Raw genomic sequence first — 26,232 nt, forward strand, 5'->3', positions numbered from 1 at the left:
AATTCTGTGGACATGCTCAAAATTATGAAGGATGCTAGGAAACCTAACACAAGAAAATTATACCTTGCTAAAAGGAAAAGACTTTTCTTCTGGTGCCAGATAGGGGCTTTGACCCACACAATGTAACGTGGCTGTGGTCCTGAAATATTAGTTAAATTTTTATTCACACCTCTGTAAAAGTGCATGCTTCTCCTACTTCAGCATATGTCTGGATGGACCCCACTCTCTACTCCAGCCCTTTGGTTATGTAGTCCCTCAAGGAGGTCATTCACCTTAGGCCACCAAGGAAACAAAGTACTCCACCATGTGATGTGTGTGTGTGTGTGTGTGTGTGTGTGTGTGTGTGTGTGTGTGTGTGTGTGTGTGTGTAGAAGCATTCCTGGTCTTGCATCAGTTTCAGTGTTTTTAATGTAGATATGTGGCTTAGCTCCATGATATCCAAATGAATCCAAACTCACTTTTTGTGTCTACGGTAGTCTCTGAAATGATATGGTGTAATGACATTTATCTGCTGTTTTTGTTTACAAAGCCACAGAATTCAGGAGAACAAACCCTGCATTTTCTTGATGTTCTCAGGCACCTGAGATTTAATTTGTATAGAATAAAGGTGATCAGGATCACTGCATATTGTTTTGTTATTCAAACCAAGGCAAACCTATTCCAGGCCAAATTAAGGCCCACTCCAGTAGATCTAAAGCTGCCACCACTGCCTTCCCTGGGTGCATACAATCAATACTGTTCTTGAAACAGCTACCTGATCATCCGTAGGGCAGGTTTGCTTCTGCTGCCCTATGAGGTCTCTTACACTAATAACCTTCATTCTCCTCTGTAGGGCATCATGTATTGGGAATAGTCCCAAATGTGCGATATTATGATGAACATAGTACAATTCCGTTAGGTATGTACTAAAAAAATATAGGTGTGCAAGTAGATTCACTGTTGCAGTCCACTTAGCTTCCCTCCCTTCCCCTTTTTTTGACCTCTATGTTTTCAAATTGGTTGGAATGCCTGCCTAGTTTCCCTAAGATGCCTTCCCTCTTACTTCCCTACTAAGCCTCCCTCCCTCCTTTTTCCATCTATTTCTTTGAGAGTATGATTGATGAACTTTTGGGGTGGACCTGGAGTGGTTGGGACTATATAATCTGGTCCACTGGATTTCTGGCACTGTGGACGTCTCCCTGACTATTGTGGTGGGCAGGAAAGGCCTTAAAGTGGTGTTAAATATAGCCTTTATACCAATGATGTTCTTAGATGTTGGTGGGAGGGTAAAGCTATTAACTTTGACTGGCCACAGCCTACCTTACACATAGGATATTCTAAGTGTGAGGACTGCAGCTTTCAATCTGCTTGAACATCAACATTTTACGCCAAGTGCTTAATGCAACTGTTCTGTCCAGGTGTGCAGAATGTATGGCTGAAGGTCTACTGACAAAACTGCAGAATCACGTGGGGATTTTTGGGCCAAAAAGATGTGGTACTAAATACTCTCAATCATTGTTATTGCCAGGTTAATAAGTATTTAAAAGACTAATCACTGTATAGTAAATAAAAGAAAATGTAGCAAGTGCAAATACACTAGTAAGTAAATGCACTAAAAGGAAAAGCAGTGTCTGAGCAAGAATAGGACACTTGGCAAGTAAAAATTCAAAGAAGTCAGATGCTTGCTGCATAAAAATAATGAACCAGTAACTGAAAATGTAATAGTAAAATACTCTAAATGCACATTTAAAAACAAATAAGGCTTGCAGTGTCGTAAATTGTGCCAAATAAAATAAGGTATAGTTCCAGCGGTGACAATATGAAGGGCTCCTGCTTTGCCCTCAGGTAGCCTTCTGTTTCTCAATCAGATTTCTCCTCGGTCATGCGAGTGTAATCCACAGAAATAATATGCCTACCAGTATTTTATACTCTGCTTACTGCAAGGATGAAATTAAAATAGGCTGCAGCTTCTCTTCCCATTCCAGGCATATGCAGCCAGAAATCCGGAATCAAGTACAGCATTCTACAGATCCATTATAATCTTTTCCATTCCAGGCAGATAATTGAGGGATGAACCTGAATGGATAAGACAAAATATCCACAACCATCTGACAGTAGAGGATGACAGCTGTCAGTCTAGTGGGTGCAAAGAAGAGCACACGAGCTAAGAGACTGAAGTTGAAAGATGGCTTGTATGATTCTCTCAGTCAGTGGACAAATGAACACAGGGGAAAAAAATCAAAACAGTCCACTGGAGAAGAGCACAAAGGCATGATGGCCTGTGTCACAGTATGGAAGACAGAGGAGATCTGATTATCTTGCCTGAGAAAAAGTAGGCAAAGAGACCCTGACATCAGCTGTGACCAGATAGCAATTAGGAAAAATGAGAAACAATTAAGATAACATAGAGACAGAACCAATGGGCTACCCACAAGGTGCATGGAAATCCAAGGGCAATTCATCACGTGGGTTCAGATTAGGGAAACTACTCCTGTTGTCATGTTCCTCCAGGTTTTTCCATCATACTTCACATAAGCATTGAAGTCTCCTAGCAGAACTACAGAATTAGATCAGCCCTTCTTATACTCCATGTGATCCAGATTCTTTTACCATCCCAGGCACTGAAGGAGCTGGCAAGGAGAAACAGACGAGAGGTAAGGCACTGATTGCTCGCTGCTGTTTTGGGGGGGGGGGGGTAAAGGAGAGGCAGAATCCTCAGTGGAGATGAGAAATTACAAGAAAGCAGTTTGGGCCTAGCCTCTGTGGGCTATATCAGTCATGGAAATAAGTGTTTTTGCCCATTGTATGCTGACCCTTAGACATAAATGAGTATATTCAAGAGGGGAAGCACACATCAAAAGGAGAAACCTCTGCTAGGTGATTGGATGCTACCACACCATAGGAAGATATGAGTGAGTGATGGACACTGTGGGAGTGACATTGACTTGAAGGATGGTAGCAGAGGTGAAAAAATACAGACAATGTGTATGTGATACCTTACTGAACCCCAGACCCACAAGTCTCTTAGAAGACAATGTACTCTGAACAGCTGTTAGGTGCCTGTGCACATGCAGCAGAGTTTTCCATTCTGTGTTTCATACTCGTATTGAGGTGACTGTCTCATTTACTCATACAAACTCCTAATACATCAGCTGCCATCTGAGGGTATATGACACTGTTTTTCTGCATTCACATCTGACTCGCCTGGAAAGTAGGGGAGAAATTATTGCCACTCTAGATGTCTAATTCCAGAACTAGTGCTGTGTGAACAAATAAAACCATCCAAATCTGGGTGGTACTTTCCATCCTGCCACATAAGCTGCTGCTTCCCCAGTAGTGAGGTGACTGTCTGCATTTCAGAAGCCATTTTCCATTGCTGAGGTCTACTCCCTTCTTAATGTGCCCAAGCCCACCTGCCACTTGATTGACGTCATGCCTGGCCTTCCACCCTTCCCCTTGCAGGTGCTGATCCCACCTGCTGCATCAAACGCAGAATTTTTGTGTTAAAACAGGACAGTTACATGGGCTACCCAGATGCCAGTCACTTGCTGTCAACATCACCCCAAGTCTGCTTCTAAGGCACTCTTCAGGTAAGATTCTGAAGCAGTCATATTCCCAGAATATTTGTGTTGCCTTCACACTTGTCTTTATTTACTTATTTTGTATATTTGATAATTCTATTACTGACTGCAAAGTAGCTGAGTAATAAGCTCTTCATACTTTTTTTTCTTGGTGTTTCTAGTCTTGAGATTTTTAAGGAGTCTGAATGAAGTGTTTTGCTTCTTTCACAGCCATGATGGAGATTCTGATCACAGCGATGGGGAAGAAGATTTCTACTACACTGAAGTTGCTGCAAATCTGGACTCTCTGATAGATGGCTTGTCAAGCTTGACACCTGCATCTCCAACCTCCTCAGTGCCACTACCTGCGTTTCCTATTAATGAAGTGCCAAAGACCGACATGGTAGCCATTTCAACAGCAATTGAACTGGTAACTCCTTTGAGCCAGTCTGCACCTACAAAGTTGTGCCACATTAAAGCTGATCATGCATATCAGGTAAGAGGGAAGTAAGCATGTGTCAGTTTTTGCCTCTTGAAGTTCTGTGGTTGTACTGGTTATCCATGAAATGAGTGAAGGGTTGCCATGTTACTTTCAGCAGTTTGCACTTGTATTTCTGTCCATGGAGTGTCCTGTTTACAGACGGTGTGAGACATGGACACTGCTCAGTGTCAGAAATAGAAGTGAACCTTTTTTGCTTTTTAATGCATTTTTTCAGCGTTGTCCTGGAATAAGGCTTTTACATTCAAGTCAAAGAGTAGAATATTAAAACTCAAGCTTGTGGGATGACTAAATTTAGTATAAAAAATTAGTGTTGAAAATTACTACACATTCGGTTTTCGAGCCGTACTGGTTATCCAGCCCTATACTATAAATTAAAAATTTGTAATAGGGAAGAACTTGAAGCTGTATTAAAGAGAAAACTCTAGACACTAGGGAAGAGAGACTGTCCCTTTACCCACTGTATTGCTTTTGTTCTTGGGGAAAAATACACATACAGAGTCTTCTAGTCCAAAAATAGAAGTTTATTTTTAGATGAAACCTTTTGCCCTTGTGAGGACTTCTTCATATCTAAATTTCCTTTCAAATGATACTGAATTTTATACAGGTTCCAATCCACAAAATCAATTTTGAAATTAGTATGTAGATTTTCTAGCACTAGTGAAGAGTACAGTTAGTGAACTCCTCTAATTTCTATTTTGCATAAGGAACCTGATTGATCAATCAAGACTATGTGGTGATAGGTTAGGCAGGTGAGTGAATGAGCCAATCACTGGACCTGCTGAAGTATGGTGTTGATTGGTGGCTGCAGGTACATCTGGTTTAGTTAGGACTGGTTGAAACAAAAAAAAGTTAGACCTGATTTGTGGGTGAGTACTTGAATGTTCAATTGTGGCTTGGTTGATGGAATCCCAGCATTTGTACATATTGGTGGCATACTGCGGTGGTGGTGCTGCGGTAGCGTTGTCACCTCACAGTAAGACGCTGTCCGGTTCAATTCTCAGCTAGAGCGTGTTTGGCGTGGAGACATGCTTGAATGGGCGTGCCTTCGTTCAAGGTTGTGCGTCAGGGCTGGCAACTTGGCACGTAAAAATCTACTGCCAATCATTAGCAGACCGCTGTTCTGCTGTGGTGACCCCTAACCGGGAAAAGCCGAAAGACACAACAACCACCATTTTCTATTTAAGGTAAAATAATGTGCAGGAATTATGAATATCTGTCTTGTCTTCCTTTCTCTTGATCCATCCTTTGTTGACCGGGTTAGTTCTACTAAGTTAGTGGCCTGTTTTCAAGGGAAACCCCAGACGATATTTATACTAAAAGGGGAAATTTGGCCAGGGCATCAGGGAACTACCCCACTATTTTCAATCTGTGTCATGGTGTCATGGTATCTTTTACATCCACCTTAGCTTCCACCATCCCAAGCAAATAGGACCTCTGTTTAACATCTCATCCAAAGGATGACACACATAAGAGTTCATCACCCCCCAATGCTGTACTGCATTGTCAGAAATCCAACCACCTGGAGTGGGAATAGAACCCTAAAGGCAAAAGTGCTATCTGCTGTACCACAGACACTAATAAAGGGAACAGCAAGCTTTTATGCAGCTGAATAGAAAACACAAATCATATGTGAAATTACAAAGGTACGTCAAACACATTTTAAAAGAATGAGTAAAAATGTGAACTTTTGACCTGGATGAAAATACACTAGTAAAACAGTAGAAGTACAATGCAGTGCTTTTGCCAGATTGGCTTCTTTAGATAAAGCATTGTTGGGGAGGATGCATTTACAAAGCGACAGAGAAATTGAGAATGTTAAGTATATGTTGAAAGAAACAAAAAGTGTAGGTCATACTAAGTGCATTTCTAAGTTAGTAGAAGTCCTTGTCTGAGCATAAAAGGCATACAATCCATTCAAGTTCTCTTTTTTTCAAGTTTAGCTTCACTGTTACCTTTAAGGGGTCTTTTTAGATGCATCAGTTATGTGGAAGGTTAACTTTGAATGCCTTCTACAGTTGGCACCATGCTGAGCAATTTGCTTTCAATGCCTCTAATTCTGATGTTAGAGATGTGTCTTGTTATCATTTCTTAAGGGCATTGATTTCTCACACAGGACACTTGGAATCTGTAGCATTTAGCAAAGGAGACCATGTATCCTGTGCCATAGTAATTTCTGGTTTTGCTGTAACATTTTCTTTTGGTGTTGGGGCAGGCATGGTAGCTGTTCTGACTCCTGAAACAACAAAACTTGCATGGAGGGAAATCTACATGGAAATGTACCTGGCAATTACAGTGGACACCATCTGTGAAGACATTTTTAGTCCTGCTTTGACTGTATATGAAAGTGGGATATGACTCAAACATTTTACAAATAGATATATTATCTCTGAGTATGCTGCACTTTCTTTTAGCAATGTCTTTTAATTCAGAGTCCTGTGAGTATGGTAGTCTCATTCTGTGTGTTGGTCTTGCAGCAGTCTGTGTGTGATGAGAGAACAGTGCTGAAGCTGCTCTGTTTTAGTAATGTGATGGGTTGGAGGATGCTTTGAAGTCTTTCTTGGTAACCATGTTCAGTGAAGTGTCTGTGTAAGTGCTTCATGTTCTTGAGGCACAAGTCCATTTCATCTGAAACTTGGGCCATTTACATCTCTTGTGATTTGATCATATTTTCTTGGTTCTGTAGGCATGCATACTAGTAGCATTTAGTGGAGGTTAACCAGAGCTTGTTTGCTGTATAGGTCATTGGAGAACTCACATGAGCTTGGTTTCTTGAAGATGTCGAGTTCCAAAAATTCTTCTTTGCCCAGACTGTGGTGCATTTGTCAATGTATTTGAAGAACTAGATGTTCCAGGGAATCTTTCCATATGAGGAAGATGTCCTCTAAAGTTTAGATAGCAACCCATCTTCCTATAGAAAAGGGAGTTGCAGATAGTATGTTTTTCATTTACTTGTCCAAAGTTTAAATAGCAACCCATCTTCCTATAGAAAGGAGAGTTGCAGATAGTATGTTTTTCATTTACTTGTCCAGTGCATAGGTAAGTGCTAGACCTCTTCCCCTTGCAGGCCATTTTAAGCTTAGCCAATTTCCCTTTTGGTGTTTGAATTAAACTGTCCTGTTAGGTGATAGATTGGCCTTACCCATCCCATGGTCAATAATTGTATGTCACCCATGGGGAGAATAACTGGCATTATACCAAAGATAATTTGAGGAGACCTATGCATGGATAAAGCATGTGGGAACCACCCGTGTGTGTGTGTGTCCCAAAGCTATTTGCATGTACGTTTACTTCTGATTGGACATGGCAGAAAAACATAAGGGTACAACCGGTTTTAAGCAATGTAAGGAATGTGGCAGAAAGATGCCCAACTAGGATGGGCACCTTTCTTACGTATATTGTTTGGGGGGGCCACATTTGGAAGTCCAACAGCTATGTGAACTCTGCATGGGTTTCAGTGCCTGGACCCTTGCAGAGCAGCACAAATTGACCCTCAAAGAGCTGGTAAAATGCCCTTTTAGTGAGGCTTTGTCTGAGGCAGAGACATCATAGTCTCCCAAGAAATTATCAAAAGAGGAGGCCACTCTGTTCCAGCACCTCCTAAATCTCTTGACTCTAAATCCTCAAAAGGCCAGGTTCCTTCCTTGGAAATGAAGCCTAAACATTCAAAACTGACACAGACAACCATTTCAGCATCGAAGCCTACATCTTCCCACACGGTGCCGACAACTGTTACGGAGCCTACAAAAATTACCTCTATACCGACCCCTTCAATGGTACCTATGACCCTCTTGGTACCAGCTATAGTTTCCCCAATAATACCGGTCACTTCCCCTCCAGCACAAACAACTGGTCAGCCGATCGTGGTGCTGAAGGTCGAATCCTTTCCCAGGACTAAATACTCCCCATCTGTTGACCCCATTTTTGGTCAACAATTGAGACCATTTATTGAACATCCAGAATCACCCTTAGGGGATGTCTTTTTGTTCCACCAGGAGCCTTTTGGAGCTTGATGTACTTAGGCTAGTGGATTACCTCTTGGTGGCCAGAGGTCTTCTAGCCCAGTCTAGGATCTCCCTCCCATCCAGAGCAGAGGCCTACTCTCCAAGGACTACAATTTATCTTCCTCTTTCAACCTCTCTACATGTCTTGGAGCCCTCGACTTCGATGCGCTCCCAGTGCCAACTCTTCGGTACTGATGGTGGACCTCACCTTGGTTCTGGAACCCACTCTGTGGACCTCGGCTCAGTCAGAGCAACCCACCTACGAGACCGTGACTTGGCTGTCAGCACTGGAAACCCTAGTTCAGTGCCGATTTTTCCCATGGCGCTGTCTACTGTTCTGGGAGCTTTGACAGTTCCAGGTCTTCTTAGGGCTCCTTCTCTGGAGGTGGACTCGTCAGAGTGGGGTGTGACCTCGGTTCCGAGGTTGTCTTTCTCGGTTATGGGCTCCTGTCCCTCTTCAGGCGGGCCTGCCTTTCAGATTATGGAGAGAGCTCTCACCTCAGCAGGCTCACAGTTGGCACCATCCACGTTGGAGTGTTGCATCTATGTAGCCTCTGGCTCGCAGCTGTCACAAGAACAGCAAAATACCGTGCTGCAGGGTACCCTGTCTTTGGAGTACTCCTCAGGCCACCCCATAAGAGACTGTGCAAGAGGAAGCATGTAGATTCTCCAGAAGAATCTCTCACCGAGGATACAGACTATGATGAAGGGGTAGGGTCCCCAAGGTCACGTCCTGAAGATGTCTCCTTCGGAGAACAGAGGGGTGATTGGAAGCCCACCAACCCTTTGTCTGAGGAATCTGTTGTCTTGCAGGCTTTTTGTGCCTGACCCTCTACTTCTTGGGTCAACCCACCTACTGATGAATTGGTTAAACTCATTGTGCAGTGTGTTTGGAAGGCCCCTGACACTACAGAGCCAATTCCCCGAAGACCGGACAAAATTCTCTCTCTACCGGAAGATCAACCCCACTGGTCTAAAAGCTTTTAGCAGTAGATGCTATGGTGGTGGTGGTTGCCACAAAGAAGGAACTCGCAGAGGAGATTCCCGCTGTCCATCCTCCAAACCGAGAGTCTCGGACGATGGACAGGTTTGGGAAGCGGGTCTCTGCTTCAACAACCTTTGCAATACGGTCATTGAATTTCTTGGCACATTTCACCTGTCTTTAAAGGGACCTGATCACTGAGCTCTCAGGAGGCTTGGCAGGGGTAGTGTCTGACGAGATACACGGTAAGGTTTCCTCCCAGCTTGCGACCTTAGAATCGATATTGAACTCGTCCATGTGGCTTATTGCACACACAGCTGAAAGGACAGCCAGGGCAGCAGATACAGGTGTTGCCATTAGGCGTCACGCCTGGATGTTCTTATGTGACTTCACGGACCCTTTCAAGTCTTACTTTGTCAATGCTCCAGTTGATGCTACTTCGTTGTTTGGCCCAAAAGTCAGAGACACATTAGCCAGGTGTGAGAAAGACGGAAGGACCCTTTCAGCTGTGGGTGTGCATTTTTCTACTCCTCAACAACCTTATTCCAGGAATCAGAGGAGTGGAAAGATGTGGTTCAGAAAGTCCCAAGGGCCTATTCGGGACACATGTGGCAAGTTTCCCCCCCGGGGCAGAGGGGGGAACTCATCAGGAAGACACCCCTTCCATAGCAGAGGGGGCCTGCATAAAGTACAGTTTTGTACCTACCATAAATGTAGATGTCCGATAGATATGCAACTGCAGTCATAACATATGGGTTGTCCTGCTCAGGCAGCTCTCGGTCGGCCGGATTCCAAAGTCTGGGTCCGGCGTCGGCTGGTGTCGCCTCCTCTCCGACGTCAGAATGGCTGGAGTATAAAGGCATCGGCCGACGCCATCTTCTTCAGTGTTTCTTGCCCCAGATGCCAGGTGCCCTCCTAGGAAGGCTAAATTTGGTGTATGGATAAAGAATTCCAGACATGCACAACAGTAATAAACAGATACACCATAGAGATACCCCCAGCTAATAGGAGTAGGGGTAGTGGACCCATAAAGAAAGATGTAGAGGGGTAGGAGGGTGGGAGAATCGACTGCAGTTGCATATCTATCGGACATCTACATTTATGGTAGGTACAAAACTGTACTATGTCCTTCAAGAATGCAACTGCAGTCATAACATATGGGTTGAATACCATAACCAAGCTGGGGGCGGTTGGAACTAAGAAAGTGATGGTGTAGCTAAAATTCCTTGCAGGACTGCCGAAGCAAAGCCTGCTCGGGATCTGGAATATAAAGGCAGGTTGTAGTGCTTGGTAAATGTATGCACGGAGCTCCATGTAGCAGCCTCTAGAATGTCCTTTGTAGCCACTCCTCTGAGGAAAGCTGTAGATGTGGCTATAGCTTTGGTGGAGTGTGGCCTAATATTGGCTGGCACACCTTTCCCATGGAAGGAATAGCAGAATCTGATGCAGTGTCCAATCCATTTGGAGATTGTTTGTTTGGAGATTGCTTTTCCTTGTTTTCCAGCAGCATAGGCTACAAACAGTTGGTCAGACTTTCTGGTGGCCTTAGTTCTGTCCAGGTAGTAGCGTAGTTGCCTGTGTATGTCCAAAGTATGCAGCAGTGCTTCCCCCTGTTTTGAGGATTGGGAAAGAAGGTAGGCAGGTGAATGGCTTGATTTAGAGACACCCTTGAAATTACTTTTGGCATGAATGAAGGATTGGTTCTTAGAGAGACTCTGTCCTGATGAAAAATGAGAAAAGGAGGTACTGCCATAAGTGCCTGTATCTCCGAGACTCTTCTTGCTGATGTGATTGCCAATAGGAAAACCGTTTTCCATGAAAGAAATTGCATTTCTGAAGTTGCTGCTGGTTCAAAGGGAGGAAGAGTTAATTTTTCCAAAACGAAGTTGAGGTCCCATGCAGGTACTGGCGGTTTCCTGGGAGGTTTGATATTCTTTATCCCCCTTAGGAACTGTCTTAGTAAAGGATGTGAAAACACCGGTGGATCACAATTGTATTTTGCTGAGATTGCTGAGGCATGAATCTTTATGGAAGAATATGAGAGGCCAGTATGAAACAATTCTGCCAAGTATTCCAATATCTGAGGTATACTCAATACTGTTGTATCCTGACCCTTGCTAGCATTCCAGATGATGAATCTCTTCCACTTGGCTGAATAGGTTTTTCTGGTGGAAGGTCTGCGTGCTTCCAGTAAGATCTCTTGAACCTTTTTGGAAAGAGAGATATCGGAAGGAGTTATGGTAACCTCCAGGCTGTCAGATGCAAAGTTTTTAGGTTTTGATGAACCGTCCTGTAATGGTGCTGTGTTAGAAGCAGAGGCCATAGGGGCAGAGGCCACGGTTTGGTCCGAGATATGCTCAACAGCAATGGGTACCAGTGCTGCCTTGGCCAGTCTGGAGCAATCAAAATGCCTGTTGATTGTTCTGCTTTGATCTTCAGTATCACCTTGGTCAGCAGTGGTAGAGGAGGGAATGCATAAATTGTTAGGGACTTCCAGCTGAAGGAGAGAGCATCCATTTTCCAGGCTAGAGGATGGTGGGTCCTTGTACAGAACTTTTCCAGGTGATGGTTCATGTGAGAAGCAAAGAGATCTATGTCCAGTCTTCCCCATGTCCTTGTAATTTGTGAGAAAATGTGAGGAAGCAGCATCCATTCGTGTGGATCCAAGAAATTTCTGCTCAGCTTGTCCGCCAGTACATTGTCCTTGCCTGGCACAAACTGGGATTGCAAATGTATCTTCAGACTTAGGGATTTTTCCCAGAGGATCATTGTTAGTCTGCAGAGGGGATAAGAATGAGTGCCTCCTTGCTTGTTTATATACCACATAACCGTGGTGTTGTCTGTCCTTATTAGCAAATGTCCTGGTTGAAGTGATTTTTCGAAAGTCTCGATTGCATGTATCGCTGCCAACATCTCTTTTTGGTTTATGTGGAGATGCCTTTCCCTTGGTGTCCATTGACCTCGAATGCATCTGCCCTCCATGTGCCCCCCCATCCATGGTCTGAGGCGTCTGTTGTAATCATTTGATCTGCTTGAGGTTTGTTGAAAGACATGCCTTTGTTTAACTGACTTGCTTGAGCCCACCACAAAAATTCTCTTTGCAGACATGGAATGAGTGGTATTACGTCCTCTAGGCTTTGGCTGTGTTGGGACCATAAGCTTTTTAAGTACCATTGCAGCTTTCTCATATGAAGTCTTGCCAAAGGTATCAGAAGAATGCAAGATGCCATGAATCCCAGGGCCTTCAGGATTTTCCTTGCAGTCAGCTGGGAGAGCTTTGCTAGGCCTTTGAAGTAATCTGGTAACTGCTGTTGTTTTTCCTCTGTGAGATAAGCCATCTGTGTTATTATGTCCAGTTTGGCTCCTAGGAAAGTAATCTGTTGGGATGGCAGTAGTCTTGATTTCTGAATGATGACTGTGTATCCCAAGGCCTGTAGTAATTGAATGACATAGTCCAAGTTTGCTATCAAGGTTTGCTTGTTGTCTGCTTGTATGAGGCAGTCGTCCAGGTAGTGGTATATTTGAATCCCCTGGAGTCTGCAGTGTGCCACTACTGATGCCAGACATTTCGTGAACACTCTGGGTGCAGTAGATAAGCCAAACGGCAATGCTGAGAATTGATAATGCTCTGTCCCTGCAAGAAATCTGAGGTATCTTCTGCAGCTTTGTCTGATTGGGACATGCAGGTATGCCTCCTTGAGGTCCAGAGTGACCAGCCAAGACCCCTTGCCCAGCATGGGAAGGAGTTGCTGCAACATCAGCATTTTGAACTTTGGCACAATGAGATAAGTATTTAGAGTAGACAAGTCCAGTATAGGTCTCCATTTGTTTTCCTTTCTTGGAACAAGGAACAGTCTTGAGTAAAATCCCTGGCCTTGTTCCCGTAGAGGTACCTTTTCTATTGCATTTACGTTTAACAGTTTTGAAACTTGAATGAGTGCCTCTGCCCTTTGATGAAGTGGCAGGTTTGGCATGCCTTGTCTTATTGGTAAAGTATGGAAGTGGAATCTGTAACCTTTGTCTATTAAATCCAGAATCCAATTGTCCTTGGTTAAGATATGCCAGTTTTTTGAGAATAAGGATAATTTTCCGCCCAAAGGTGCTTCTGTTTGAGCCTTTGTAGGCGGTATGAAAGTCAAGTCATTGTGGTTGTCCTTGTGGTGCAGCTGGACTGCCTGTGCCACTTCTTTGATTTGGTGGTTGCCATTGGCGGCCCCTGTAGGAGCCTCGGTATTGCCCTCTACCTCGGGCACGCCTGTTTTTTCCCCTTTGAAACTTGTCAGTGTCTGGAAAGGACCAATTCTTAGAAGGCCAATTCCTGCTGAATCTGGGTGGCTGAACCTGGAGGAAATCTTTGACTGTCTGTACTGATTTAGCTTTTTCCTCAATAGACTTCAACACATCTTGTGCATTAGCACCAAAAAGCTTCTGTTTTTCCAGAGGTGCATCAAGTAACTTTACTTTGACATGGTCTGGCAGTGGCTGTTCTTTTAACCAAGCATGTGTACGTATAACAGCCCCAGTCATAGCTGCCCTACATGAAGCCTCCAATGCATCATAACCACACTGAAGAAAATGATTGTTAACCTGCTGAGTATTATGTACTGGATCCTGCAATGCCTTTAAATCAGTAGGCTCAGGGGAGGCTAGCTTTTTCTGTAAGTCATCCAGTAAAAAATCCTGGTACTGAAACATATGAAAAAGGCAGTTAAGCGACCTCATGGCCAGGGTGGTAGAGGTATAAACTTTTTTACCCCATCTCTCCAGGGACCTAGCTTCCCTATCCGCTGGCAGTGGATTCTTGGCTGTGGAAGTAGTCACTCCCTTGGGGCCCTGTGAAATAGTTTCTAGATCCACAGAATGGGCCTTAAAGAGATGCTTGTGGGTGTCAGGGACCCTATAATATCTGTCTGGCTTGACAGGAGCAGGAGGGAGAGAATCAGGGTTGGCACTGGAGTCGGAGAAAACATCGTCCAGGACATCCATAACTGGAGGGATAGCTAAAGGTCTGTGCTGGAGAAGCTTGAGGAAGGTGCGTAGCCTTTTCCTGGAATCAGAGAATTCCTGACCCTGCCATTTAAAATGCTCCCTCATGGAATGTAGGACTTCACCGAACGAAAAATCCTCTGGAGGAGAGGCAGAGGGAATTGATTCCTCAGCATCAGAGTCCTCATAGGCCTGGAAGGATTCTTCTTGGGTATCTGAATGCTCAGAATCCCCAGAGGCTTCATCTGAAGAGAGGTTGTCGGCCTGTTCAGTTCTGGGCCTTTTCTCTGCAGGCGGCTGAGAACCTCTGTCTGGATGAGGCTGAGACCCCCTAATAAGAGAAATAAGATCTGCAGCAAGAGACATGATCTGTTTATCAGAAGAAGGGGCCTGGGCAGTAGGTTTAGGATGGGCCTTGGCCTGGCTGGTGACCTTAGCACGTGCAAAGGCCTTGATGGACATGGATACAGGAGGCCTAGCTGCCCCACGTGCAGGAGTAACCTTGTCCACCGGAATGGTGTCGGGTAGATCCAGAACCTTGGTTTCTGGAGGAAAGTCAACAACCGGCACCGGTGTAGACTCCGAGACCAAAGGACGAGTTAACGCTGTGTCGTCGGCCTGGAGCAGTTGAATTACCGCTTCCGAAGGGACCGAAGCACTTGCGGAGGGTTTAGGAGGAGTATCAGTGGAGGAAGCGGGCCGAGGATGTCGGTCCCGGTCCTTACGTTTTTTGGAAGATTGAGTTGTCGGTTGATCCGACGGCATGATATAAGCGAAAGAATCGCCAAAAAAGTCTTCGGCAAATTCTGCCCAGCGCCTGAGTGCGCGCTTATTAAAGCAAGCACAGGCCGAGACGTCGTGGTCTGGGCCCAGGCAAGGAAGGCAATAGGAATGGAAGTCCTTATGAGGTATTTGTTTACCACAAGACAAACAATTATTAACTTTCTCAATTTGTTCTGACATCGGCTGAGGCAAGAAAAATGTTCCCCAACGGGGTACTTAGCTTTTAGATGACTTCGGTACTGAAAACACAGGAGCTGACCGACCGGCACTTGCGAACTGCTTCTGCTTCGGGCACCGCGCGGCAAGAAAGACTGAAGAAGATGGCGTCGGCCGATGCCTTTATACTCCAGCCGTTCTGACGTCGGAGAGGAGGCGACACCAGCCGACGCCGGACCCAGACTTTGGAATCCTGCCGACCGAGGGCTGCCTGAGGCAGGACAACCCATATGTTATGACTGCAGTTGCATTCTTGAAGGACATTCAGAATTCCAGAGCTTCTTTCTCTGGACAACCCTACCAGTGCTCCAGAGTAGCGGCCCGATTGCTTATCTCTGGAGGTAGTTGGAGGAAGATTTTCTCTGCACCACTTAGCCTGGCACTCAATAACATCAGATTCCTGGGTGCAGATGATAATTATCAGAGGCTGGCATATCCCCCTTGATCTTCATCCAAGATGATCTGCTGGACAGAGGCACAGGGAACTAATGGCTCTGCTGGACAGAGGCACAGGGAACTAATGGCTCTGCTGGACAGAGGAAGAGGGAACTAATCTAATGGGGCGGCGAAAACCAAAACATTCTGGCTAGGCTTACAGATGCCCTCAGGCAGATAGCCTAGTACTTACCTATGAACCTATAAGACCACAAAGGTGAAGCCCCAACATTCCACCCAGTCAGAAGGATACAGCAGCACAAGAAATTCAAAAGCTGCTTCAAAAAAAGTCATCCAAAAGGTCCCACCAAATCAAACGGGATCTGGATTTTACTCAAGATTCTTTTTGGTGCCAAAAAAGACAGGGGACTGGAGGCCAGTTCTAGATCTCAGTGTCTTGAACAAGTTTGTTCAACAGACAAAATTCCAGATGGTCACAATACAGTCTATCCTTCCATTTCTGGGGAAAGGCCTTTGGATGTGCTCTATAGATCTTCAGGATGCATATTACCACGTAAAAATGGACAAGTGCTCCAGAAGATACCACTACTTCTGTCTGGGAGCCAGTCATTACCAGTTTCGAGCACTGCCCTTTGGTCTCACCACAGCCCCCAGGGTGTTCACCAAATGCATGGCAGTGGTAGCAGCTCACTTGAGGCTGCAAGGATTGTACGTGTTTCCATATTTGGATGACTGGCTTCTCACCATCCCCACGAGGCATATATTGCTTCACACCTTGGACTACGTTTTAGAGCTGGCAGAGTTCCTAGGCATATCAATAAACAGGGAAAAGTCAAAGCTATCACCCACACAAGACATAGAGTTCATCGGAACAACATTCAACACAAAATCCTGTGTGGCTGCTCTGACTCTTCATAGACTGCAAAGGTTAAGGTTACAGCTCCAAGTGATACTCTCACAAGACACAATTCTGGCTCATTTAATCTTACAACTCCTGGGATCCCTGTCAGCAACAATCACCCTAGTTCCTTTGGTGAGGTACCACATGAGGCTGCTTCAATAGCTGCTGGCATCACAGTGGTCTCTGTTAACACATCCAATGTCCTATCTAATCTGCATAGCCAACCGATGCAAGCAGGATCTAAATTGGTGGAAGTCAGAAGATGAATTATGGAGTTATCCCCTTTTCACCCTCTCAGCCCAATGCCGTAGTGACAATGGATGCATCCCTAATGGGGTTGGGGGAAGCATTTTTAGGGAAAGACTGTCCAAGGCACTTGGTCTCCCTTAGAGGCCAATTTGCATCTCTCTATCCTAAAGCTAAAGGTGGTGCTGTTAGCATTGCAAGCATTTTAGTCTGCCCTTCCTTCAGAGACAATTGCTATCCAGTCAGACAACATGTCGATAGTCTGGTACATCAACAAACTGGGAGGAACCAGATCCTACCCTTTGTTGGGAAGCCCTAAGAGTGCGGCAGTGGCGATCGCCTCCAACCCGCCTTATTCCAGGGACTTCTAGAGTGATTGTGGACAAACTGACCAGATGCATCCTCCTGCCTCACAAGTGTTCTCTCAATCCCAATATGCAACAAAGATATTTCATCAATAGGGTCAGCCTTGCTGCGACCTGTTTGCATCTCCCATAAACCACAAATGCAGCAGCTACTTTGCCCTGACCCCCCCCCCTCGGGGGGAGTCTCCGAGAGATAATCGCCTACACAATTGGCCCCCGGGACTGCTTTATGCTTTTCCTCCTTTCCCCCCAATTCCCCAGTTTTTGAAGAAAGCCCAATGGCTAAGAAGCAAAGTGATCCTCATTGCTCCGTATTTGCCCTGCCAAGTCTGGTTCCCCTTTCTCTGGCCTCACCTCGTTCACTGTCCGTGGACTCTGGACCCAACTCCAGACCTGTTACCTCATCTGCAGGGACTGGTCCATCCCAGCCTACAAAGTCTTAAGCTGATGGCTTGGTTGCTCCACTTCCAGTAATTACCAGGCAGAGTAATCTATCTTTCCCAGTACAAACGATACTTCTGGCTTTTCATAAACCATCCACCAGGAAACTATATCTTAGTAAATGGAGCAGATTTGCACTTTGGTCTCAAGAAGGAACTGACCCTTTTTCAGCATCGATTAGTAAGGTATTAGAATATTTATCAACTGTATTCCAATCAGAAGACTCAGCTTCTGCCATTAGAGTTCATTTAGCTGCTATTTCAAATTTCCACAATGCCTTCGAGGACCTATCCTTAATGTCTCATCACCTTTGTAAAACCTTCCTAAAAGGTATTATGCCTTTTGAAACCACCTTTTAAAGAACCCATTGAACCATGGAATTTAACGTTGGTCTTTGCAGAGTTTGACCTGTCAGCCCTTTGAGCCAGCAGCCACCTGTGATGTAAAATTTTTATCTTGGCAAACCCTATTCCTGGTAGCCATCACGTCAGCCAGGAGAATATAAGAATTGCAGGCTTTGTGTGTAAAACATCCATATATCATTTTTCACAAAGAGAGAGTATCACTTGGAACTAACCCCTCTTTTCTGTCCAAGGTTGTATCAGACTCAAATATTAATCAATCCATAGACCTGCTAGTCTTCTTCCCAAAATTCTCAAATAAGAGAGAATATTGTTTACATTTGTTGGATGTACACAGACAATACTTTTTTATTTGGATAGAACAAAATCGTTTAGGAAATCGGACCAGTTGTTCCTGTCTTTTTCAGGTACTCGACTGAGCAATCCAGTTTCCAAAGTTACATTACCGAAATGGTTGAGAAATTGCATCTCTATGTTTATGATCAAAGTAAGCTAAATCTGTCAACCAAAGTCAAAGCTCATTCTACCAGGTCAGTTTCCACTTCAGTGGCCTTTCATTCTAGAGCCTCTATGGATGAAATTTGCGCAGCAGCCACTTGGGCTACGTCTCATACCTTTTTCACTGATTACAAATTGGATATGTTCTCCAGGGGAAGAGCATCCTTTGGCTCTGTGGTGCTCAGGAATATCCTTCTGTAGAGCCACCCAAGAAGTAAAGTAGCCAGGGACTCTGTCCCAACAGTCAAGAATGAATGAAGATTGACAACATCAGATAAAAAAGTTATGTTCTTACCATAATGTTCCATCTGTGTTGTCGATCTTCATTCATTCTTGCCATCCCACCCTCCAACCCCCTCCAAAGACTCCTGTAGTTTCTGAACAAGTCCTGGTTTTTATAGTAGGGCAGTTGCTCAGACAAAGCTTCCACATTTTATTTCTATGGGCAAAACTCGATATGAAGGGAAAGGAAGAGAGGCAATATGGGTAATCTTAGCTCGAGAGTTTCTGGCTGGCGCAAGCTTGATACAACAGCCGAGTCAGTTCTGGGGATGGAACCAAAACCCAACAGTCAAGAATGAATGAAGATCGACAACACAGATGGAACTTTATGGTAAGAACATAACTTATTTTTTTTAAATGGATGGGGAGTCTGTTCCATAGTAGTGTTGTCCTCTGTGAGATATGTACGTCTCTCCAAATCATTCTGTTGATGCGGCAGAAAAGGGTAGACCCTTGGACTAAGTATTTCCCATGCCATTTGATTTGATGATGTATAGTAAATCCGTCAGTGATGTCGAAGAATGCCTTGTATATGCCAGGCACAGGTCACCTCTTAGTAGTCTGTAGAGTAACGAATATAGTGATAGGGCTTTGAGTCAGTCCATGTAAGACATATTTTTTAGACCTTTTCTTGGTGGGTATTCCAGTTGGTGCATGTGTCTGGACAGATACATGCCAGAGAGAATATCATACTTCGTATTTGGCCTAATAAGGGTTGTCTGAAGGGGGGGCAGTGACACATCTAGCTCTAAATACAATCCCTTTGTTTATAAGCTGCCCAGTATAGAAGGACTTTCTAACAACAGTGGACACATGTCGGTCAAAAGTTAAGTCCCCAAATCCCAAACAACTGGATCTTAGGGGTGTATTATCAGTGTTATGGTTCACCAGTTAACAACTTCCCAAAGGATACAGTATTGCACTTTTTGGCATTTAATTTTAATCCATGATTTTCACACCAGTTATTTGCTTAAGACAAACCTTCCTATGGATGGCTAAATTATTTAGGATTTGATGACTGCACCCAGCTTGCAGTCATCTGCAAACATAGTCAGCCAGGGCCCTTTTATACTTCAGAGAAGTAGATGCCAAACAGGAAAGGTCCCAGCACCAAACCCTGTGGGACTGCACTCTCTGTGTTGGTAGCTTCACCAGTTTTGATCTCCTATATCCTGTCTGTGAGCCATCTGGCAATCCAACAGGTGATATAAGGAGTTTATTCCCAGTGAATTTAGCTTTTGTACTATTCCTAAGTGGTGGCTTGTGCCAAAAGCCTTGGCCAGGTTGAGGTATGCATTGTGTACCATTTTACCTTCATCCATTGCTTTGTTGATCCTTTCAAAAAAGTCCACTGGGTTCAATAAGCATGACCTGCCCTTGCCAAATTCAAACTGAGACAGGTCCATTGTTTTGGAGGTTCTCTATGTCCCTATTTAGTTCCATGATGGTTTTGCATATGGGACTGATCTGACGTATGGGTTTGTAATTGTTTGTCTGTGCAAGGCCCTCCGATATGCAAGGGAATGGCTGTAGCTCTTCTCTATTTGCTTGATATAAAACTGGTATGGAAACTGAGGTTGTCTCTGCCAGTAGTCAAAACCCATGAGGGGACAGATGCAAGCAATCCCTGGCGAACCAGTGTGGTCCAATGATCATATCCTCCCAGGCTGACAAATAATTGGTCCACCTTTGTATGACACAAAAAAATAAGCCAGTTGTTGAAGTCAGGTATTTTTTGCCCATATTGCAGCATCATCCTTGGAGAAGGTAGAGTGTTGCTCAATGCTAGGCTTATACCTGCCCAGGACACACAGTGTGAGAGCTGTCATAGCATAGTACTAATGTGTCGTGCAGATTGCTCAGGGGTGATCTGTGTCTCGCCTACAAGGCAATCTCGGACCCTGCTGTACTAGAAATGCTCCATATCCATAAGTCTAACTCCTCACGCACTACCCGCTCAAAAGACCTGAACCTAATATGTGACATTAACAAAACCTGCTGGAGAGACAGGTTTGTCTCCCAGAGGCTGCCCTGTCTCTGGAATAGACTTCCCATACACGTCAAACAGAGCACCTCACTGAGTGTCTTCAAGCGCAACCTTGATGGGTGGATGGGAAACCACAAATTCATCCCAGGGGTTTCACCTGTGTCCCTCATTGACAGGGGCGACAGGTACTGACTGAGGTTTTTTGCCTGAAGAAGCGGCTTCTTTTAGCCGTGAAAGCGCTCACTATTAAACGTCTCTTTTGCTCTGAACCGAATGGTTTCATCGATTCATTGTGGAATTATAGAAAGTATTTACTGAAAGTGTTTATCAATTCGTTTTGAACTTTAGGACTCCATTGCCTTGTTTGTGGATATACAGATCTGACTGTGGATATACATTTTATTTGCAGTCTTAGTCCAATGAGTGGGACTCTTGTTGAGAAGCCCAAGTAACTGACAACCATTCCAGATGCAACATACTAAAACCACAGACAGGACACAACTGCTCATGTCTGCAATTCACATCCTGTTAATGTCCCTTTTCTTAAGCTGGTCAACAAAGAGGGCAGTCATTAAGAAAGCAAAATGAGAAGAAGCAGACATCACCTGTCCTTATATTGTAGTATCACTAAGTGGACCCCACAAAACTACACCTCCACCTCAGCCCTCCAGGAAGACCTGAACCTCTGGCTAGTGAAAAACTACTCTCAAAACCTGGTTTAGCCTTCCAACAAACTGTGGAAGTATGTCTTTGATAAAGGTTTAAATACAAACTTTAACCAGTGTACCCTACTCCAGCTACCTGCCCAGGACTGCCAGCAGCCAATATCACCGGTCCCTATCACCTTTCCAACCTAGACCCTCTTCCATCAGTCTCCTCTCACCATTTTATATACCTTCTCTCTCTTTTAGCTGTACTCCTACTGCTTGATTTCTACCACATTTACCCCATTCCCACCTGAATAACTCTGGTAATTCTCCCTCTGGCCACTAGGTGGCATACTTACTACTATCTGGTTTTCTCCCTCTTGTCTTCTTTCCTAACTCCCCCAAATCGTTCTTTTCCTTTTATGTCTACCCTCTATACTTTCTTTTCCATCCTGGTCCTGCCCATCACCCCACTGTTTAACTCCTTTAACCCATATTTTTACATCACCATAGCTTTACCTTAACTTATTCTTTTCTACACTTATACTTAGGCTACTTTTTATAAGGTTACACTACATATACATACAGACCTAGTTCAAACCTACCTGCTGCTTCCACACTTCACTGATTGTTTCTTGTCTGTACCACACAAAATTAATTTCTTGTGTCTTCCCGCTCCGTTCGCCCTCCGGGCTCACTCCGCTCCCCTCCCTGCCCCCAAATCCCACCCGCCCCTAGCACCTCTACATTTATCCCCCACAAAGACACACCCCTCTTACTACACAACCAATCACACAGTAGACCCACCCACCCTCTTACTTCACAACCAATCACTATCTAGTCCCATCTAACCCACTTTTACCATCTTCAAATTGTTTCCCTCTAAGACACACCCCTCATTTATCACAATCAATCATATTATACACTTCATCTACACCCCCTTCTATATAGCTGTTTCCTTTCCCAATCCCTGACCAACCTTTCCCTTACTAAATTTCTAACATCCCTGCACAGGCCTTCTTAACATGCCTAATTATACTCAACATCTCCTTTTAATAACTCTCCTTACTACTCTAACCTCTACCTATCTTTTAACCTTCTATGAACTACCCCTACCTCTTACTCTTATAATCCCAAACAGACATACCCAAACATCTCCATCAGCCTTATCTAAAAACTATCTCAATACCATCCACACAACCTCCTTTCTTCAACCTAAATACCACCGCCTTTCTCACATAAAATACCTTATCTACCACCTTAAAAAATTTCCTTACTACTACTGTAAACCCCCTCAACTCTTCAACACTACAATATCTTGCTCATTAATAGATGGAGATATTCACCCAAACCCTGGTCCAAACCCCTCCCCAATTCCTCTAATTGCCACCCACTTAATAGAAATAGTACACCATCTACTAAACCCCCCAAAACACTATCTATTGCCCAACTAAACATACAAAGCATTTGTAATAAAATAGCACAAATTCATGCCCTACTAGAAGTTCAACAATTTGATATTCTCTGTCTAACAGAAACATGGCTTAAACCTACAATTAATGACAATGAAATTATTCCTCCAGGCTACAACATCCTAAGACAGGACCGCTTAAACAAAAAGGTGGTGGGGTTGCTATTCTCTATAGAACAGGACTGCAGATTAGTAGAACAAATCATAACCTCTCACTTGACACTACTATTGAAATAATTATTACAAAACTGCAACTCAACCAACAAAAAACATTAAATATTGCCTGTACCTATCTTCCCCCAGGAAAGAATCCAGCCATATTAGAAGACCTTCTACACTGGCTCTCACTAAATCACCCTCAAGAGACAATACTCTTAGGCGATTTTAACATTGACTGGAACTTATGTAAACAGACTAATCCATCTACCCTTATCAACCTGCATGGTTTCTCTCAAATAATCAACCTCCCAACTAGAATAAATAAACTTAATAACAAAGAAAGTATACTTGACTGGATTTTAACAAATAGTCCTCAGCAAAAATATACAACAGGGACTCTCCCAGATGACCTCAGTGATCACTCCCTCACTTATATTATTAGGCAAAAAACAACACTACTGTCCCTATTCAAGTCAGATCATTCCGTAGTAAGAAATACTTTGACCTCAACCAGTTTCAAAATGAACTCATGCAAGTAAACTGGACACCTCTTAAATCTCTCCCAATAGACGAAGCAGTTAGTCACTTTAATAATACTTTTCTCACTATCCTGGAACACCATGCCCCAATGCGCTCAAATCTAAAACAGCCCAATGGCTCTCAAATAACACTAAGAAACTTATCTTAAATAGGAACAAGGTCTGGGCTAAATGGCGAACTACAAAAAGCCTAACTGATAATGTCACTTTTAGACAGCAGAGAAATATGACAAAGAAAGCCATCATACAAGATAAAAAGAATTTTTATACCCAGCTTCAGCAATCTTCACCCCACCAACCACATAAATTTTGGTCCTCTATCAATAAACTATTATCACCGGGTAAAGTTGCCACACCAAACCCTTCTGGCTCTGACCCCAACTCCCCCTTACAAACAGCCAATGCCTTCAACACTTTCTTCACTTCAGCCATACTAAACCTAGCTAATCAACAAAATCCTGATACCTCCAAACTATTTACACCTAGCTCTATCCCCCCCCCCCATTTCACCTTCAACCCATTCCTACCTCTCAAATACTGTCCTTACTTTATAAACTAAAACCTACAACCCCCTCTGCTGACCAATTACCAGCTGAATACCTCCAACTAGGTGCAAATGCCTTAGCATACCCCATCTCTATACTCATTAATAGGACAATAAAAGAAAGTACAATTCCATCAGTCTGGAAAATCTCTTATATTATCCCTCTTTTTAAAGGAGGTGACTCTACTGAGTATTCTAACTACCGCCCAATTGCACTACTATCTCCACTTGGAAAAATAATGGAGAAGTGTGTCCACAAACAGTTACTAAATCACCTACTAGACCACAAACTCCTGGCTAATTGCCAACATGGGTTTCGACCATACCATAGTACTAGTACAGCCTTACTATCCTTCATTGACTCAATTAACAAAACCGTAACAATAATACTCCTTCTTCAGCATTCTTCGTAGACCTGTCCAAAGCCTTTGACATGGTAAATCACCAGCTTCTTCTCCATCGTTTAAAATCTTTTTCTCTAGATAATCTTGCCTTATGCTGGTTCACATCTTACCTAGACAACCGCAAACAAGCAGTTCTATGGGACAACCAACTCTCTGATCTCCTCCCCACCACTATAGGAGTCCCTCAGGGCTCTATTTTAGGCCCACTCTTATTTTCCATTTTCATTAATGAACTTTATCTAGCTACTCCACAATCAACTTGTATTCAATATGCAGATGATACTACCATCATTTGTGCAGCCTCTACACAGTCAGAACTTCACTCTCTTACACAAAAACCTTCTCAACTATAGAACAATGGTTCTCTAATCATTGCCTTCTCCTTAACCCCAAGAAAACCAAACTCTTGCTTTTTCACCCACCCATTTGTCTACCTCTATCCATTTTACGCTAATATCTGACAATGGAACCATTATCTCTCCTGACCAAACAACAAAACTCTTGGGTATCACTATTGACAATCAATTAAAATTTGACAATCATATTAATCTTACAATAAAATCGACCAACAGAAAACTAGGCTCTCTCTATAGAATCAAATCTTTTCTTACTCCTGAAGCCAAAACTACCATAGCCAGAACTCACTTAATCTCAACCCTTTTATATGCTTCCTCCATATACACAAATCTCTCTAAACATAATCTTAGCAAACTTACCTCTTCATATAATAATATTGCCAGATTTGCAACTGCCTCTCCATATAGAACTCATCATTGTTTAAATCTCAAAAGCTTGGCTGGATGGAACTACCACACCTCATACAATACTATCAACTCACTATTGCCCATAATGCCCTACATCACCCTGAAAACACCCCAATACTCTCCACCCTCATAACACCCTATAACAATCTGAGGCATCTACGCTCCACCAACAAAATACTGGTCCAAACATCCCGATCCAAAAACTCAGCAGGTGACTCCACATTTTCCAACTCAGTTGGCAAAATATGGAACAAGTTACCACAGGAACTTACATCCTAACATCACTCTCCCAATTTCAAACTAAACTAAAATCCTTCCTAAATATGCATTGGCTATGCTCTTGTCATAACCCAGGTTAGCTCTCTCTTTTTTGCATCATTATCCAACTCCTTAACACCCATTCTCTTTCTTCTCTTCTCCATACTCTTTTGAAGTATTTAATATTCTTATCCTTTCTTTCTCTTCTCCATCCAAGGTTTTTGATTTTACTCAAAAGTTAATACAACGTGTTTAAAAGTTATTACATATGTTTTTTCTCTGTATTTTTGTAGATTATGTATATCTTGACATTGTTTAGTAGTTTGTAGTGGAGCTTTTCTCCCCGGGCCTCCACTGAAAATGGACATATATCCAGTTGGACTAGCCCGGTAAACAAATGTAAAATAAATAAAATAAATAAATTATTTTTGGGGATAAACTCTTGTTTAAGGGCCCCAGGGCCATTAGCCTAGTAACCTCCTATGATCCTGTTTACTTAAGCGACTCTATTGGATGTGGGTTTTTTTTCCAAGACAGGAAGCGATCCATTGGGTAAAGGAATAATCTCTCTTCCTTGTGTAGAGCTTTCTTTTTAATACAAATTTAAATTTAGCATCAAGAAACCTCAGAAGGGCGTGAAAAAGATTCAGGTGGTGCTGGATATCAGAATATCCAGGAATCTGTTGGAAATATTGGGATTGCTCCCAGAAATCTATCTTTCCATTTTCTAAACCTCACAGTGATAGCAAGCTGTGAGAGTTGACCCTCTACCCAACAGCAAGTCTTCAGTTCATTCTGTGGAATTTCCAGGCAAATGTAAAGTTGTAATCTCTCAGTGTCTTGAGCCTGCCCTGCTGTCAACTCCTTGTGCTTCTTTTCTGCCTAGTATACTTCCTGTGGGAGGCACTCAAAAGGAATAAAGGTGCCCAAGCCACCTTACCTGAGTCCTCTCAATACAG

At 43.5% G+C, this 26,232-nt stretch overlaps 1 protein-coding gene across 1 annotated transcript in view; it reads left to right on the forward strand.

The window, feature by feature from the left end:
* LOC122816814 (zinc finger protein 704-like) overlaps positions 1-26,232 on the forward strand; it is a 977,436-nt gene that overhangs the window by 557,104 nt on the left and 394,100 nt on the right. Inside the window, exon 6 of the mRNA XM_044089856.1 lies at positions 3,771-4,035. Within this exon, the coding sequence (XP_043945791.1) occupies positions 3,771-4,035 (265 nt within the window). The remainder of the gene's footprint in view (positions 1-3,770; positions 4,036-26,232) is intronic.

The sequence above is a fragment of the Protopterus annectens genome, chromosome 12.part0 (assembly GCF_019279795.1).
Source record: "Protopterus annectens isolate FY-2018-M chromosome 12.part0, PAN1.0, whole genome shotgun sequence".
Taxonomy (NCBI): Eukaryota; Metazoa; Chordata; order Ceratodontiformes; family Protopteridae; genus Protopterus; species Protopterus annectens.